The 19,352-nt window shown below is 43.3% G+C and overlaps 1 protein-coding gene across 1 annotated transcript in view; it reads left to right on the top strand.

Moving 5' to 3' along the window:
* The window catches only part of THSD7B (thrombospondin type 1 domain containing 7B), a 91,297-nt gene that overhangs the window by 12,147 nt on the left and 59,798 nt on the right, over positions 1 to 19,352 (top strand). Inside the window, exons 2-3 of the mRNA XM_044305047.1 lie at positions 850 to 1,003; positions 12,103 to 12,244. Coding sequence (XP_044160982.1) covers positions 968 to 1,003; positions 12,103 to 12,244 — 178 coding nt within the window. The 5' untranslated portion in view covers positions 850 to 967. The remainder of the gene's footprint in view (positions 1 to 849; positions 1,004 to 12,102; positions 12,245 to 19,352) is intronic.

Below are 19,352 nucleotides of genomic sequence, written 5' to 3'. Positions count from 1 at the left end.
ACCACAATAGACATCCTACACAAGATAGAAATCATGTGGATGTGACAACTGATAAAACAATATCATAACATTTGCAAAGACAGGTGCACTCTGCGGTCTTACTAAACCCTCATACTGTAATTCGCCTCCTCCTCCCATTGTAAGCATGGCTACATGCTGGAGGTAACTGGTGAGTTGGCTATGAGTCGGACCTTACGCTCCTGTAATTCGCCCACTGGCTCTTGGTATTGCCCATATGACACAGGTAGGTGAGTGTTAGGTCCCGAGCTACTTGAGAAACTTTGGCACGGTGCTCGGGCTCAGGACATGTCCTCCACAGTAGGATATGTTGGCTAATCTCTCAATTTTAACATCAGTATGAGGGTTTAGTAAGACCGCAGAGCGCAACTGTCTTTGCAAATGTTATCAAAGTGAAGTGCAGCATACAGAAGAAGCTGAGTTAGACTGCCAGCCTGTCAGTACAGCAGATTCAGAGAGAAACAGATATAGCAGAGTGGAGTTTGCCTGCCAGTTTCATGCTAAAGCCTGCTGGAACCAAGACAAAGCCTGTAAACTGTTTTGGAGAACGTTTATGCAAAGTAAAGCTGCCATTGAACTTTATCTCAAGGTCTGGACTCAAGTTATTATTTTATCCCTCAATTATTCCAACTATTTATTGCTTCATAACCAAAGCCGTGATACTCATAAAGAGACATTTTAGGCCGCCCTATACCACTCAGCATTTCCTACACCTGGGACGTGTTATGTCGAGGGCCCCAGGGGGAGGAGCATAACACGTCAAGTCATTTTCATAATTCTCCCCCAGATTATTGTGACTCAATGACCCAATTACTTTATGATTTCTCCTAGATGTGTGAATATTTCTGAAAATGCAGAAGATGCTTTTGTAAATGAAACCTATTGCAACCACCTGGAAGCTCCTACGGCCAGGCAGCAGTGTAGCATTTTTTGCCCTGGGGAATGTGTGATGTCTAACTGGGGTCAGTGGAGCCAATGCGCAAAGGTAACGTAATAACTTCTCTATGGTTTATTTATTGCACTGAGAAAATGGTTTTGTTACAGGCTGAAACCTAAATAGTCACAAGGGAAGTGGAAATCATAGAGTTTGGAACATCGTTGCATCCATTTTTTCCTGAATGTAAGATGACATAGGGTTGGTGTAGAAGCTGAGGGTCTTGCTGCCTCCATCACTTGGACCTTGGATTTACATCCAATCACATTATCCTATGCTTGGTTGGTGTCAATATGTTTTTGTTTCCTTTGATTTCCTCCTTTATTTTCAAAAAAATATATTAATATGTTTACTATTATCTTAAGAAATTGATACTAGCATAGGGATGGAGAAGGCGTAGGGAAATTATATTGCGAGGCCAAATGTGACTGTGTACAGCACTTCAAAATGTTCTCGTGTATTTATGCCCCATTCTCACACACAAAAAAACTCTAGAAGCTGAAATACTCTGTTTTATAGAACTAAGCTCCCCTGGTCTACAAGGGTGCAGGAATACATATCCACAAGATATAGCATTTATATACACTCACCTAAAGAATTATTAGGAACACTATACTAATACGGTGTTGGACCCCCTTTTGCCTTCAGAACTGCCTTAATTCTACGTGGCATTGATTCAACAAGGTGCTGATAGCATTCTTTAGAAATGTTGGCTCATATTGATAGGATAGCATCTTGCAGTTGATGGAGATTTGAGGGATGCACATCCAGGGCACGAAGCTCCCGTTCCACCACATCCCAAAGATGCTCTATTGGGTTGAGATCTGGTGACTGTGGGGCCATTTTAGTGCAGTGAACTCATTATCATGTTCAAGAAACCAATTTGAAATGATTCGAGCTTTGTGACATGGTGCATTATCCTGCTGGAAGTAGCCATCAGAGGATGGGTACATGGTGGTCATGAAGCGATGGACATGGTCAGAAACAATGCTCAGGTAGCCCGTGGCATTTAAACGATGGCCAATTGGCACTAAGGGGCCTAAAGTGTGCCCAGAAAACATCCCCCACACCATTACACCACCACCACCATCAGCCTGCACAGTGGTAACAAGGCATGATGGATACATGTTCTCATTCTGTTTACGCCAAATTCGGACTCTACCATTTGAATGTCTCAACAGAAATCGAGACTTATCAGACCAGGCAACATTTTTCCAGTCTTCAACAGTCCAATTTTGGTGAGCTCGTGCAAATTGTAGCCTCTTTTTCCTATTTGTAGTGGAGATGAGTGGTACCCGGTGGGGTCTTCTGCTGTTGTAGCCCACCTTTCTTTCCCATTCTGACATTCAGTTTGGAGTTCAGGAGATTGTCTTGACCAGGACCACAACCCTACATGCATTGAAGCAACTGCCATGTGATTGGTTGACTAGATAATCGCATTAATGAGAAATAGAACAGGTGTTCCTAATAGTTCTTTAGGTGAGTGTATGCATGGGTAAATAATAACTTTGAATGTGCTTTAAAATCCATCTTTTGGATAGGTCATCAATGTCAGATCAGTGGGGGTCCAACTCCTACCACCCCCTTCTATCTTATGCTTAAAGGGGGTCAGGTGAAAACTTTTTTTCATCCTTTAGTTGATTAGTACTATGCTTTGCATTTTTGCTATCCATTGACTCATAGCAGAGATGGACTCTCTGAGCTGCTGGACCTGCTGCCTCCACCCATGGGGACATCTATAAGTGGGATGTGCGAGCCATCTGTTCTCGTAGGTGATTACATCTGTGATGTAGATCTAAACAATGCAATTTCCATTACAATAAATTAGCTAAGACAAACAAATAAAATAAAATTTTCAGGGGGACTTCCAAGAGGTGAATGAAGGAACTCAATAATAACAGGATTTTAATTTCCACAATATATTTGTGTCGAACCGCTCTAAACACAATAGCTGTTCATTACTATTCACCCCGCTGCTGGAATTAAATTGCATTGATGTTGTACACTTGACTCCGACGGAAATTGTCAGCCTCTTCTTCCCTGCCAATTTGGATTCTGAACGTACAAAACGGCATCTTGTTTGTCAAAGCCTCTTCTTTTCTTCCTTTTCTTGTTTTGTTTTTTTATTTTTCTTTATTGTGAAATTTGCATACGCGAAATGGACACATTTTTGGAGAGGCCATATGAGACACGGATTTCTTCTCTGTGTGTCCTTCCTTTGCCAGAGGGGATCGCATTCATTAACAAAAAACACGAGAATGTATTCCTAGGAAACGTGTTGAATATGGATAACAGTGGAGATGCATGGCGTCTTAGTGCGGTGGAGTGACCGGCTGTCTTTCTATTGTATAAGAAGATGCTTTGTACCAAGGAAGATGTGAACACAATTGTCTTCCATTGAACACTATCCCTCCCATCCCATCAGATCTGTATCGGTCATCTGTTGAACAAGACACAAGATGCTCTCCTTGGGTCACGTTAGACTAATGGAGATTAGCTGAGAACACTTTTCTTAAGGTCCGCTCATATATCCCTTGTAGGGTGCAACAGTCAAAAAAAAGTGATTATTTGGAGCAAAATAAAACATTTTCCAATATACTTCCCTAACCAAAGGTTGGCAAAAGGCAGAAAATATGGATGTGTTGAAAGGGGTTATCCAGGACTTTCCATTACACCCCGCCCTGGCTCATCTGAAGAAGGTCCTGTTGGACCGAAACGTCTGGAGATTTATTATACTATGTGGTGTCTTTTGCATGTATAAAAGTGGATCGCTTTCTGGACATAATTTTTGCAAGTACAATTTAAGTCTTTGAGCATCAATTGTGACTGGAATACGGTATACTGGATGGAGCTAATTACTGTAGTGCTGCTCCCCTTCACTTCAATGGGAGCAGTGCTGCAGAAACTAGTCCTACCCACAACACAGCAGATAGAGCTGTGCCTATTCCTTGCCTTAGGGCTACTGCAAAACAGCTGATCGGTGGGAGTGCTGGAATTTGGACCCCCGCCAATCAGATATTGATGACCAATCTTAACGATAGGCTATCAGTATTAGAGTCCTCAAACTCTTTTGACACCAAATTTCCAGACTTGTCCAACCTCAATTAATATATACGATTGCAAGAAAAAGATACTCTTAGAATGATCTTAAAGGGGTATTCCCATCATAATGATCACCGTTAAATCTGTTAATGATTTGACAGTGATCATTTTTGTAAATATATTTGATTAATCAATTCCCAGGAGAAAATTCATCCCCACTTACCTCATTGTTGTCATTCGGTCTCCCCTGGTTATGGCCACTAATATTCTCCGGAATCCCAGTGGCCGCGCTTGCGCAGAAGACTCCTTCTTTTCTCCTGGCCGGGCCGCTCACTGTCCTGAACGCGCAATGGTGACTTCTTCCTGGCCAGAATAGTACAGAACCGCGAACGCGCACGCCGGCTCTGTACTATACTGGCCAGGAATAAGTCACCATGGCACATGCATGGCGGCGTGCGCATTCAGCCCAACGCGCGGCCCGGTCGGGAGAAGACTTCAATCAAGATGAAGCCCGTCCCCAGCCAGAATCCAGGAAGTGAACGGCGCGCTGGCAGCAGGTAAGTATGAAAATGCGAAGTGGGATAACCCCTTTTACAGGACACCTGATCCTAGGGAGAGTAGCAACAGTTTTGAATTTTCTCCATTTGTGAATTTGTGGATCGATGCACACCCAAGTCTTTAGCAATGCTTTTGTAACATATTCCTGCTTCATGCGTCTCTATAGTAGTCTTCTGAGCTCTTCTAAAATTCTTTGCATCGAGATATGGTTAAAACTAATCAATTTTTCTTGACAAGAACAGATTAGTCAATAACCATGCTTTGTGAGCCTTTAATGGGCAAAGCACCTGGAAAGCAATACTTCCCATCTTATCTTCTTAAAAGTTCTTGGAGAAGTCATTATCATTATCACAGAAGTTCACTTACATTTTACATTAGACCACATTTCTTTAGTAATCAATGCAGAACTCCAGGTAATTCCAAAGGGGGTCATTTATATTTTTTGCAGCTGTAGAGAACCGGCCATTGCATCATGGGTAGTGCACATGAATTGTATCACAAACTTGTTCAGTTTTCTTTTTATGCATGACATGAAATGTAAGATAACAGCATCATATCCCAAACACAAAAAATGTTCAACAAACTCCAGACTGCAGATGGTGTCCCTTAACATCTCACCACTTAGCAGCAAAACCTAGAAATGTTTTTCTTAAAAATCTGAAATTATCCTCAGTAATCAGTGCAGCAACTAGAGATGAGCGAATTTCAAAAAAATTCGATTTGGTCAGTTTTCTGAATTTTCCAAAAAGATTTGATTCGATCCGAATTTACTTGTGGCGAATCGTGTTTAAAAACAGCTATTTACTGGCTGCAGAGAGCCTTTATAGTGGTGAAGAACACCGTGCCTTGCAGTAACACGCATAGGGAGTCTGCTAAGGTAGTGAAATAATACTGTGAGTCAGTATGACATGCAGATTACAGGCATCGCTCTTAGAATCACTGCACACTTCTCTCATTTGGGCAGTTATGGGGCCAGGTATAAAGAACCGTGCAAAGGCCCCAGATCCTACTATAGCGTGAAAGAGGGCATTCCTTTTACAGCGTCGTCAGCTGATTCCACATAGATGTCTACAGAACCTGTTCTATTAAACGCTTATACAAGTAGAGCCCCCCAACAGAGTGGAGAGGGTGTCAGCAGTAAGTTTGTGTTGACATCACTGATTATTTTGCCCTTCCTCTGATCCGTCAGAACAATAACCCCCAAAAAACTGATCCTGTCTGTTGAGCATCCGCCTTCACTCGGTCAGCATTTGGTCAATAATCCATCAGTATTGCTAAAGCCCAAAAAACCAGGAGTGGATCCAAGACAAAGATGACACGTGAATGGAATATTTGCATGTCTTCTGTGTTTTGTTCCCACTCCTGGTTTTGGCCTTACAGCTGCTACATAGACAGGATCCATTTTGCGTCTCTTTTTCCTTCCTTATGACTGATCAGAAGAAAGGTCAAATAAATGATAATGTCAACCAGGCCAAAATGGCAAAATAATGGCCCAGTCATGCAGTGGGAGGGTGGGAAAAGCATGGGAAGTCAACAGAGTGGCCCAATATCATAGTGGTAAGGAGGAAGCAGCATGAGGAGACCACAGAGTGGCCCAATGACATAGTGTTGAGATAGCACCAGCATGAGGAGACCGGTCTCTTTTGTCAAGGTTTGGGTGAGGCAGCATGGATGATCTAATCTGATGCATCAGGCATTGGTGGATGGAAACCCTGGCTGACCCACGCCTGATTCATCTTGACAAAGGTCAGTCTCTCCACATTTTGGGTGGACAGGTGAGTTCTCCTTGGGGTAACTATGGCCCCCGCTGCACTAAACACCCACTCTGATGCCACACTACTGGCCGGGCAGGACAGCTTTTCCAGGGCAAACTTGGCCAGTTGCAGCCACAAATCCAGTTTGGCTGCCCAGTAGTCCACAGATCTTAAATGTGGAGTGGCAGTCCAAGTATGCCACCACCTGATGGTTCAAGTTCTGCTTCAGGTCTAGCTGCTGCTGGTGAGTAGTTGTTTTACTATGCTGGTGAAGAAAGCTGCTCATCAGCGACTTTAGACTCAAGCTGCAGCTGATGGTGCTAGTACTGCTCCTACCCCGCCACAGCAGCCATGGCAGTGGAACGAGAATGCAGAGGGCCCCCCAGGTCAGACCTATGAGAGGATGGATGATGGCGCAGATAGACATCGGTCAACTGACTACATAGGATGTCTCTATAGTAGTTCAGTTTGTCCTCCCTCTCAGTGGGTGTAAAAAATTCCCCCATTTTGGACCGGTAGCGATGGTCCAACAGGGAGGATAGCCTGAAGTTATCCTTCTGCCGAATGGTGACAATGACAATTTTTAATGAAAAACTGCCACACCACCGAGTAGGTGATTTTACCCCCAACACGCCACACTGACTGACTGCTATGGCCACTGCCTTTGTGAACCACTGTACCACTACTTTCCAGGCAGGTAGGCTCCTGCGTAGCGGGTGGTCTATCCTGGGCACTTTTGGCTCTCGACCTCCCACTACTGCCACCCTGCTGACTCCCGACCACGCTACCGACTTGCTGGCTCTCCTGCTGCCTCACTTGCAAGCTTCCACACTTTTCTCCCGTATGATGATGAAGTCCCTTTGTCACCCAGCTCCCAATTGCGATCGGCTACATCATCATCACGTACTGTCTGCACGTCACTGATGTCCTCCGCAACAGTCTCGGAGCCAGGAGCCTGACCGCTCGCAACACCAGCTCCCACGCCACTCTCCTCAGAGTCATCACTACTTGCCCGCCTACCGGAGGAAGCAGCGGTGGGTGTCTCCTCCAGCCCTTGGCTGGCCAGTTGCCAGTAGCTGCTGACTATCTTCTAGTAACTCATTCTTGCTGTATAGTTGAGCTGAGCCCACAGCATACAATACTTGTGTGGCTGAGGGAACAGAAAAGGACAGGGGCAGGTTGAGGACAGGTGAGAGAACAGGGCCTGCTCCTGGGCATCCCAACTAAGGGTTGTGTCTGACAAACCCACCGACTTTTGGCTGGGGGTGTCTGATGTCACTTTGGACGAAGTGGATAACCGAGTCAACATTCAAGAACCGCTATGTTGCTGGTCATGACACGACCACTAGATGACACCTAGAGCTCAGGCCTCTTGAAGTAACCCCTGCTGCCATGCCCTCTTACTCTGCTGCGACCTCTGCCTGTGCCAGAAACATTTAGGACTCTGCCACTCCGCTGTGCAGGGCCTGGCCCTTGTCTGTCTGACATACTGTTAGATCAAATAAATAAAAATGGCACACCCTTTGTTCCCTCGGGATATATACTATTATTGGGGCTCCTTCCTGGTGGTAGTTGGGGTGCCCTTAATGGTAGATGAATTGGTTGGATGCAAGGCAGGATCGGTGGACATGGGAGACAATAATTGGGTCTGTTGGTTGTAATAAATAAAGCCTCTCTTGATAGACAATGATGGGATTATAGTACGAATAGCAGTAAAAGGCACAGTTTGAAAAAGATATCACAGTGCAGTGCTCTCCCAATAGCAGAGTATGGACAGCAACAATGATGGTGGTTATAGTACTTCTTCTCTCTAAAGACACTTTGCAGTTTCTCAGCAGAACCACAGGCATGCAATAAGAATAAGGTTTGTGTTAAGCCCTTCTGCAGTTCCCAGACTGAGGGGTGCAGAACTGAAATATGGGTGATATGTCTTCCTCTAAGAATGGGGGATGCTTTAGCAATACACATCAGCAAAGCCTTTCAGCCATAAATTAGCACAATACCTTTTGGCAAATGCACGGCCTTGGTTCTAGACCTTCTATTCTTCTCTCTTGATGACGTGGTCATATGGCTGTTTTCTGGGCAGTTGTAGGCACAGAGACTAGGGTTCTCTAAACTTGGGCCAGGAGGCCTCTCACACAGGTATTTCCTCCAAGCTGCTTCATACTAGAGGCTCTCTAACTAGCCAGGGGTTGGACCTGGTCTATCACCCTAACAACCTAACAAAGTTTGCCAAGTTGTTTACCATGTGTTGTCCATACTGTACTCTTAAAAGCAAATATATAAAATATCACAACACTTAACTCCACAAGCATTGCATTAATTCTGTTAATAGTAGTTAAACCTTCACAGTAGTTCTTCTGGGGTACTGCATTCAAATCATGCTTGAGCCCTACATTTGGCGCATACACTGGGAAAGGCATACAGACAATATATGCCTATACTGTGGCATATATCAGAGCTGTCGGTCACAGGCGTATATCAGAAGGTCCTCCCGACGTATCTCCAATATGAAGCCGAAATGTGATATGAACAGATTTCTTTCAACGACTGTGAGAGCACCGCATGGGTATTTACAGGGGCTCCAGGCACCATGGCTGCCACTATAGATGAGCGAATCGAAGTTGACGAAGTGGAATTCTATCCGAATATCAAGAAAAATTTGATTTGCACCGAATCCGAATTTCCTCACGCTTCATGGTAACGAATGGCATTTTTTCTGCTGCACATGTTAGGACACGGAGCAAAGAACGCTGAGAACGAGGGATCACCCACAATGCCATGCATGCAGCCAGCCAGCCCTGTGATGTCAAAGCCCTATAAATAGCCTCAGCTATCTTAAATTCAGCCATTTTGCAGTGCGCTTAGTGCAGGGAGAGACGTCAGCAGCCGCTAGGGAAAGTGGTAGAAAAGACTAAAACTTTTTTTGGGCTGAATAGAAGTTAAGGGAAAGATCATTAGAAGTGTAAGGAAAGAATAGGGAGGAATTATTCAACACTATAAAAGGAGAACAGGGTCCAATAGGGGAGTGTACAGCCTGGGTAATAGGAACAATCCTATTACACCCTGCTGCACTGACTGGGGATCCAGATTGCTATTATACTGCTGCTTTTTGGTTTGCAATAGATGATACCTCTGTGCTGTGTGATACAGCCATTAACTAGTATTACTAGGAAATATTTGTACATTTTATTAGCCATTGTGCGGTGCAGTTATTTGTTCTAAAGCATTTTATTGGGGTGTATTAGTGGGGGGGGGGGGGAGTCTTATTAGCCATTCAGCGGTGCAGTTATATGTTCTGAAACCTTTTTTGGGTTGTATTAGTGGGGGAAAAAAAGCTTGTTAGTCAATGTGCGGTGAACCGACACAATTACAGCCTTTTTTTGGGGTGTAGTAATTTTCCCGTATCGGTTCTATTAATGCCTCTATAGTAACTTTAATTTTCAGATTTGCACTTTTAATATTACGTCTCAGTTCTGACACCTGGGAACGTGCTGAAGTCTCCTGCGCGCTTTAATCATTACTTTGATCGATCTAATTAAACTACTTGAGGGTGAAAGTGAAATACAGTTCTGTAGAGAACTATGGCGAGAATCTGCTGACATGTACTAGACACGGGGACATTTAGATGGCAGATAAAGGCCAATTAGCCGTGGTGTCCAGTCCATTGCGGTTATTAATAGGTTCTCTCAGTAAAAAGTACTTCATTGTTGTTTTTGGACTCGTATTCGTCGGATGCAGACCCCTATTCCTCTAGATAATGAGCTATTCCTTTTAGCAGAAATTTAATAAAACCCATCCAATTTCCTGTTTATTTGGTAGTGATTTTGCAGGGTTTTTTTCTCATTTATTTGCGCTTATCAGTAATTCGTCGAGCTGCCGGCATTGAACGAGGGAGCGCGGGAAGTTAATTAGTCACCAGAGGACGTACAATGAAATGTAGGATAGTGAATTATTGACAGGCATTTAATAACTGTCAGCCCAGGCCGCAGCGGGCAGCGGTTATTGGAAAGTAAATGTGCGTGGAAATGACGGCGAGGCTTTAATAAACATATTTTTTATTAACAAAGAAAATTATTTAAAAAAAATTTGAAAGTAAAGCTTAAAAGAAAAAGGTTTGCATCAAAGGCATGCACCGAAATTACAGCGCCCTGCTCTCCACCGCAGGCTCTCCTACACCACTGTAACACTGTAGTCCATAATCCCCCAAAAAACAGAGTCTACACATTTCGGACCTCTCTGGTTAGGTCTTTATTCATGACTTAGATCATGACTTAGGTCATGAATAAGGATCTAACCAGAGAGGTGCGAAACGCATAGATACCGTTTTTTTGGATTATGGATTTTATCTGCACCATGTAATATTTAATAAAGATTGTTACTTTTTGGAGAAGCTGGACCTTTTCATCATTTTTTCATTTTATTGCATGAAAAACTTTTATTAATATTTTTGGGCAATGTTTTCATTGGTACAATTTTTGTAGTACAAGTTTTTAGCTGCTGTTTATTAAAAAAAAAAAAAAAAATCCGCACACAGTTTTTTTTTTTTTTTAAGTGATGGGTGTGGTACTGTAGTACCAATTATGTATTTTATTTATTTGTAATAACAATGGGCATGATATAGTTAAAAAGGTGATTTTTGTTAATTGATTTTTTTTTCTAGTTCTTCAAGGGGACTTGAATATTAAATTGGGTCTGGTATAATACACTGTAATACTTCTGTACAGCCTATTAGGCCCTGCCTCGGCACTAAGATGGCAGACCTGGAGGCCGTGATTAGACCCTTAGCAGTTATAGCAACCTATTAGCACCCGGGGGTGGGGGCGGGAAGGTGCTGACGAGTTGACAAAGGAAGCCCCTTAACTGTCTCTTGCCACTTAGATGCTGCATCTATCACTAAGTTGGCAACGACTTCCTGACAGTACCGTGCATGTACAGCAGATATCGAGAAGGGGTTAATGATCTGGCTTTCTGCAGCCACCTCTCATCGCATATAGGTTTAAAGAGCTAGAATTGAACTCTATGGGTGTGCATACGTTTTTATGCTGTAACCTCTCTCTAGGGGTGGCTGTTGGGGGCCGCTGTGATTAGTATCACTGTAAGCAATAATTCTACTCCCTATCGTTTTGGGTCTCATAACAGTCACAATTCCTGCCTCTATATAAGATAAGTCACCGCCTTAAGTTTTCATCTGTTTTGTTTTACAATGTATGTCTTTTTTTTTTTCCTGTGAAATTAGGTGGTCATTAAAAATGTCCAATTGTTTTGTTCCTACAGCTCCTATGCAGACAATGTGTCTCCATGGTAACAGACAACAATCAAACTGTGTAGTCTGATCTTGTACTCATATTCCCTCCCATCTAAATGTGTTTAGATCTTCATGGGAGTTGTTGAAACAAAAGGATACAACATTTCTAATTAAGACCTATTGCAAAGTTGCGTCGCTTTTCACTTCAATTGGTTTTGAAGGTGTTCATGGCCTTTAAGAGCAAGGAGTCCATATATTGGTCTTGTCACCCAGCGTTCCCAGACTCCTGAACAGCTAGTTTTGCTAGAATACATACATTTGGCATTAGGAATTCTAGGACATATGAGCAATTATTCTAATTCTCTCCTGTGTTTTTGATGTAACATGTTTCTCGACTGCAGCTTGTCTAATTGGCGCCCGATCGCAGCATGACAATCTCAGGTTGGGTCAGCATCTGTGAAATTTGCTTCTGCAGATATCCATCCTGCGGGGGCCTGAGATGCAGCATTCATGATATTAACCATCTTCTCCTCTGCTTTTTCCATCAGTCATGCGACATCAACTCTACGAGGTCAAGGACGAGATTTCCACTGAGAATTCCGACTGACGGGAAGACTTGTCCTGAGGATGTGGAGACTGAGCTCTGTGTCCTGAACAGTAATTGTTTCCACTACCAGTATAATGTCACAGGTACAAGCGCACCTTTCGGATATTATAATCTGTACTACAGCCTAATAAATCCCTCCAGAGGGATCTAGAGTCCACCAGAGTGACAAGTACTTTGGATGTGACCTTATATTATTCATCCATTTCTGGTCTTACTTTCATCAGATTTGTGTTGCTTACATACAGGGATTTGGTGCCCGATCTCCGCATGACAATCTTACTTGCTGGCAGGCAGTAATACAGTAAATGTTATCATATAATGAACTGATCTCCAGGCAAATATGATGGTTAGAGATCCCTTATACTGAGATGAATGTGGAACCCGTGTACCGGGGTGGGCTCCCCAGGATAAAAGGAAAGCAACCCCAACACCAGCTTTTGCCAGAACAGAATTTTACTTAAATGTGGCAATAAATACAACCACAAATGCTGGGAACATACAATCAATTTACATACTGTACACCCAGTCCGAAGGCTGAGACCCTTGTGTTGCACAGCACGACGCCATCCAAAGGATGAAGGAGAAAAGTGAAATAATTTACCTGCTAGCGGGCACAACTAAACTGCCACACCTTACCTATTATTACCTTAAAAACAAGAACCACTGTATAGGTGTTTGTTGCGGGATATCCTGCGGTGCAGCACAACGGCTTACAATCTTAACACGTTCTACAGTATTCCCCCTCCCATAACTGGTCCTGTAGCACGTGCCTGAGCATTCCTCCTAAGCAAGAAAACACCAGCCTGGCTTGAGTTTGTGAGAATTTTATCAGCTCCCAATGTAAAATGTTGCTTTAAAGGGGTTCTACAGTTTGTTTTAACTGATGATCTATCCTCTGGATGGATCATCAGCATCTGATCGGCAGCTGTTTGAGAAGGCAATGGCGCTACAGCAGCGCCGCGGCCTTTTCACTGTTTACCGCAGGCCCAATGACGTCACGACTAGTATCAACTGGCCTGGGCGGGGCTAAGCTCCATTCAAGTGAACGGAGCTTAGCCTCGCCCAGGCCAGTTCATACTAGTGCAGAGGACAGATCATCAGTTAAAACAAACTGTAGAACCCCTTTGAGTTAAGTCCTTGAAATGACACTTGTGGCCTGACGCAATCAGAAACCTTAACTAACTAACTAACTAAATACAGGCCTGGTCTCAGTATCTAGGCGCCAACACTGTGATGAGGTGCGTGCACGATCTTACCGACCCAGGTCTATTTTGCATCCGCTGGTGACTCTGAACAGAACAAATGTCTCTCCAACAAGCATGCGGTACCGCAGTGTATGTTGCTTTGTTCCCCTGCTCTCATCAGCATTCCTGGCCGCATTCTTCCTTCTTCTGGACAGGATTAGGGACTTGAACATGATCAGCTTCACTAAGCTGCTGCTCTGGTATCTGTGGGATGCTCTCACACCTGGATGTCGTCAGATTCTTTGCTCACTCAGTTCCTTCGTTTCACCTCCCTTTAAGATGACTGCTCTCTTTTCTCTTCCTCTCCAGGCACTGTGTGTAACCCCACCTCTCTCATGAATATGGAAATACATGCAGTCTTTAGCTGTGTTTAGGAAACAGCGGCATCTTGTAGCCAAACAGCAGAATTTCAGTCCAGAACATTTAATTTAATCTACACAAACAGTGTTCAGACAAGGAGAGCTGTTTCCCCATCTCACTTATGACTGGAGTATAAGGAGGGCACAAGGGTCCCCTTCCACCTTGGGGACCCAGGGAATTCAACCTGTTCCCGACCACCCATAGACTATAAACATCCTGGGGGATTCAGAAATCGCCACTGAACGCTAATTGTGCAGCTGCTGTGCCAGGTCCCACTGTCAGTGACAGCAGTGCACCCCAGGAAACGGTCCTCGGAGTCCCTGCCTTCGGTATCACTGTATACACAACTCTGAATTAGCGCTGTGTATACAGCTAAGGAAGCGCTATGCCGCAGTCATGTGACCACTGGGTCCGGGAGACTGCAGGAGCTGTCGGGTCTTCCTGAGACCGCGATCAAATTGTTTTATAAAATAAAAAAGTCACATATTTAAAATAAAGCACTCTTTTCCCCAATTAAGTAATTAAAAAATTGTTAAAAATGTAACAAAAATTAAATATAGAGATATTTTGTATCGTCGCCTCCGTAGCAATCGGCTCTATAAAAATATCACATGATCTACACCATCAGGTGACCACTGTAAAAAAACTGTCTGTCATGCAAAAGGCAAGCTCTCAGACATCTATGTTGCCAGAAAAATAAAAATGTTAATTTTTTTAAAGCTGGCACATGTGCATTTCTTTCCATGAGGCTGATGCCAGCACATGGATGGGAGACCACGCGAGCGCTCAGGTGACAAGTAAACACGCTTGCGCAACATTATAGTGCTGCAGATTACAGACCACCTCTTGGGCTCTTTTCACAGTTCATTTGTATACATATAAAATCATTTTTTCTGCAAAACTACAGCAGTCATAATTTACACACTGGTATACTTCTGACATGATGTAGGAGATCTCCAATAACATGTAATTGGCTCTATAGGGATAATCCTGGTGACAGAATCTCGTTAAATGGTTGATTTTGTTGAAAATGTAAAAAATTGCTTCTAAAATTCTAAACCTAACGTCCGAAAAAAAATTAAATAACATTAGCTAAATGATGCCAACGTAAAGTAGACATATGTTGATAACTATTTTACAAGGTATCACTATCAGTCTTAAAACAGAGAGATTCTAATTTAGAAAGTAGTAAATTTTTCCACATTTTCAGTAAATTTTGGATAAAAAAAATGTCATAATGGATTGCATAAGTTAAAGCATTTCAAAGTTATTACCACATAAAGTGACACATCAGATTTACAAAATTAGTCTTGGTCAGGAAGGGGTAAAAGACCTGGTCTGGAAGTGATTAAAGTGGTTATGTCAATATTGATGGCAAAAACATGAAAATCGGACAACATATAGTACATGACAATCTATTTCTAACAAAGCTATAACCAGTCCTGTACCTCACATAGATCCAGAGATCTCCACATTCATTGCCCTGCTAGATTATCTTCAGGCTGGTAGCTCAGGGGTGTGTCCTTTCTTCTGCAGCTCTCTTTCTTGTCACAGCTCAGGGGTGTGTCCTTTCTTCTGCAGCTCTCTTTCTTGTCACAGCTCAGGGGTGTGTCCTTTCTTCTGCAGCTCTCTTCCTGTTACAGCTCAGGGGTGTGTCCTTTCTTCTGCAGCTCTCTTCCTGTTACAGCTCAGGGGTGTGTCCTTTCTTCTGCAGCTCTCTTTCTTGTCACAGCTCAGGGGTGTGTCCTTTCTTCTGCAGCTCTCTTTCTTGTCACAGCTCAGGGGTGTGTCCTTTCTTCTGCAGCTCTCTTCCTGTTACAGCTCAGGATGTGTGCCCTTTCTTCTGCAGCTCTCTTCCTGTTACAGCTCAGGGCGGGTGTACATTCTGCTGCTTCTCTCTCCCTGTAACTGACACAGCTTCTAACAATAGATATGGCTGGTTGCGGTTAAAGGATGGAACTGAGCATGTGTGACCACCCCAGTAGGTGAATGTGGATGTTACTATACAGATTTGTGGAAAATAGATAGATATAGCATGGATTCAATAGAAATTAGATAGATAGACAGACAGATATGAGATAGATAGGTAGATAGATAGATAGATAACATCCACCTCTATGCAGTTTACATAGCTCTACCACAGTCTCTGTACTTCAATCCAAACAGCTTTGAGATCCTACAGAGGAAAGCCACCCAGAACATCACATAAGCTGACAGTATACCAGAGCCTGCAGGGGGGAGTACAAACTGGCTCCATATCTGGAGAAACTCACCATCCCCAGAGACCAACAGATCTTGAGCGGCTACAGACTGATTGCCCACAGCCTGCTCATCTGATCCGGGCGGCACCAACAGAACTACAAACCTAGGGAGAGCAGACTGTTCCAGCAGTGCAACCAGGAGACCATGGATGATGAGGCTCTCTTTCTGCTGCGGTGCCCCAAATACTCAGCAGTCAGGGACACTCACTTTGGGAGACTGTCTGATCTCTGCCCAGACGTCACCTCCATGGAGGGGCAAGAGAGACTCTCCATACTGCTGGGGGAAGAGAACACAGCGGCCACAGCAGCACAATATGTCAGTGCCTGCCATGGACTGAGAGGAGGCTGATATGTCATGGGCTCCTGTACACCTACCCTAAAAGTGGCCCTATCCCCATCCCATTTATTTCCCACTTGCTTTGGTAATGCTAATATGTAATTAGTCCTGCCAATAAAGTTAATTTTAATTTGATAGATTTGAGATAGATAGATAGATAGATAGATAGATAGGAGAATGATTGATAGATCTATAGATAGATACATTTTAGAGATGCACTTATGACTCCCTACATAAATGTTACATAAATACTGATGATACTGGATCTTTTACACATTCTTTATCCTCACTAGCACATTGCCCCTTCCTGTCAGTAATGTAAGACTTAACTGTCTGTAGCAATATATTTCTTGAACCTATAAAACCAGTGTAATTTTCCCTCTCAGTATATAGTCATTAACTGGTTTAATGATGCACCGGCAGAAGAATTATTAATTGTATATTTCACGGGCCCATAAATACACTGACTTCACACATCATTACTTGTGGACTTTGGCACATTAATATTTGTCCACATCTCAACAAGTTTGCTAAGAGAAAACTTTGAAACTTCTAATCCCAAAGTATAAGGCTACTTTCACATCTGTCATAGGATCTCCATAGCGGGGAATAACGCTTCCGTTTTGTCCCCATTCATTGTCAATGGGGACAAAACTGAACTGAACGAAACTTAATGCACCAGAATGCATTCCGTTCCGTTTGGTTGCGTCCCCTTAGTGGACAGAATAACGCTGGATAGCGCTGCATCTATCTGTTTTCTCGCACACAATAGAAAACGGATCCATCCCCCATTGACTTTCAATAGTCTTAATGACTAGCGATGAGCGAATTTATGAAAAGTTCGATTCGGGTGATTCGCCGAATTTTACAAAAAAATTCGCTTTGTGACGCCGCCATCTTGCTTGAAGGTCTAGAGGGAAATCCCGCGCGGCGCGAGATTATGTCATCAAGCCAAAAAACAAAAAAATGCATAATTACCTCCTCCATTTGCTCATGACGGGCCAGCTGCCGCCATTTTGATTGAAGATCTCGTCAGAAATCCCGTGCGTGGTGACTTATGACATCACCACCACGGGATTTCGGCCGAGATCTTCAATCAAGATGGCGGCAGCCGACCCGTCACGAGCAGATGGAGGAGGTAAGTATGCATTTTTTTGTTTTTTACACTATTTCAGGTTATATCGATTCGCTAACACAAAGCACAAGGAAATTTGGCTTTGAGGTGAATCGAATTTATCCTGAAATTCAGATCGAATTCCACTTCATGGGATTCCATTCGCTCATCTCTATTTATGACGGATCCGTCATGGCTATATTAAAGATAATACAACCGGATCCGTTCATAATGACGGAAGCGTTTTTGCTGATCCATGACGGATCCAGCAAAAATGCTGGTGTGAAAGTAGCCTGACTTGTACTGTCCAGTACATTCTCCACCCTGTGAATACATCAGTCACAGGACAGGAGGATTCGGCTCTGGACCCATCAGTGTAGGAAATGGTCTGTACTGTACAGAATGTTCCTTATTTCCATAAGTGCTGAGCGAATCGAAGTCAAACTAATTGACTTTGATCAGAATTTCAGGAAAAATGCAACGCATTACTAATCGGTCTCCCTCTCACTAAACTCTCCCCCCTTCAGTCTGTCCTAAATGCTGCAGCCAGGCTCATCTATCCATCCAACCGCTACATGGATGCTACTAGTCTATACCAGTCACTTCACTGGTTGCCCATCCACCACAGAATACAGTTCAAACTTCTCACCCTCACCCACAAAGCTCTCCACAGTGCTGCACCTCCATACATCTCCTCCCTCATCTCCATCTACCACACTACTCATGCTCTCCACAGTGCTGCACCTCCATACATCTCCTCCCTCCTCTCCATCTACCACCCTACTCGTGCTCTCTGATCCTCCTACCTTGAATCTTCAGCTTATTCTTCCACGTAGCGGTGCCCCGGCGACATACGCTCGTGTTTCGGTAGCCAACAAGTTTCCTGGAGCGTTTACGTCACACTGTACGGAAGCCTCAGGGGACCAAAAGAAATCCTCTTCTGGAGTCAATTCAGTGACTGTATTAGAATACATACAAGCACTGGGCATGTATCTACAGGAACTTTGTAACAATTATCAATTATTAGATAAAGTGGCAACAAAAACACATGGAAGAAGGCAATTGGTGATCATCAGTAAGCACAGGCGATATATTTAGTTTTAGTATTCTTAACAGCATTTAGAAAATTGCTTTATGGCAGCCCCATGGTCCATAGATACAATTGTCATTAGGGGATCATTGACTTCTATGGGAGAGTTTTTTAGGCATGCTCTGTGACCAGTGCAGAGGTCATTGTACGAGGAAAGAATAGATAAAATTTGACAATCACCTAGTGTGAGTGGTGGATCCTGTCTTATCACTACACAGAGGTGATATCATTACAGGCAGGATTAGAATGACAGATAAGCAGGTAACTTCAGTAAGGCCTGTATTACAGCAACAGATTATCTGACCGATTTCCTGATGGCCAATAACACACAGACGTTTTGTTATACACACCAACTATTGGTCTGATTGGACAGATATTGGTCAGATAATCTGTTGGTCATACAGGCCTAAAGTGATCTGTACAGCCCAAGATGTGGCGCCTATTATTAGGCTTAGCGGCCAGTGGGAAAACTGTAGGATTTCGTTTTTTTTTGTTTAAATATAGATAGTGACATGGAAAATTAAAAATATCATCATCAATAAAATTATTTTAAAAATGTTAACTATAAAAATTTGATTATCTCCCATCTATAATCTCTGATAACAGAGGACAATAGATTGCATTCAGCCGCACAGCCAATGGAGAAAATAGCTGTGATAGGGTCTTTTGGACCCAGCCTCTCCCATGAGGGTTGCCAACCAGAATTTCTCTTTTTTCTAGACAACTTATACCAAAATCACGGGCAGACACTATTTTTTACAGACAAATTGGAAAACCATATTAAA

The sequence above is a fragment of the Bufo gargarizans genome, chromosome 8 (genome assembly GCF_014858855.1).
Source record: "Bufo gargarizans isolate SCDJY-AF-19 chromosome 8, ASM1485885v1, whole genome shotgun sequence".
Taxonomy (NCBI): Eukaryota; Metazoa; Chordata; class Amphibia; order Anura; family Bufonidae; genus Bufo; species Bufo gargarizans.
This window is presented reverse-complemented; position numbering and strand designations above follow the sequence as displayed.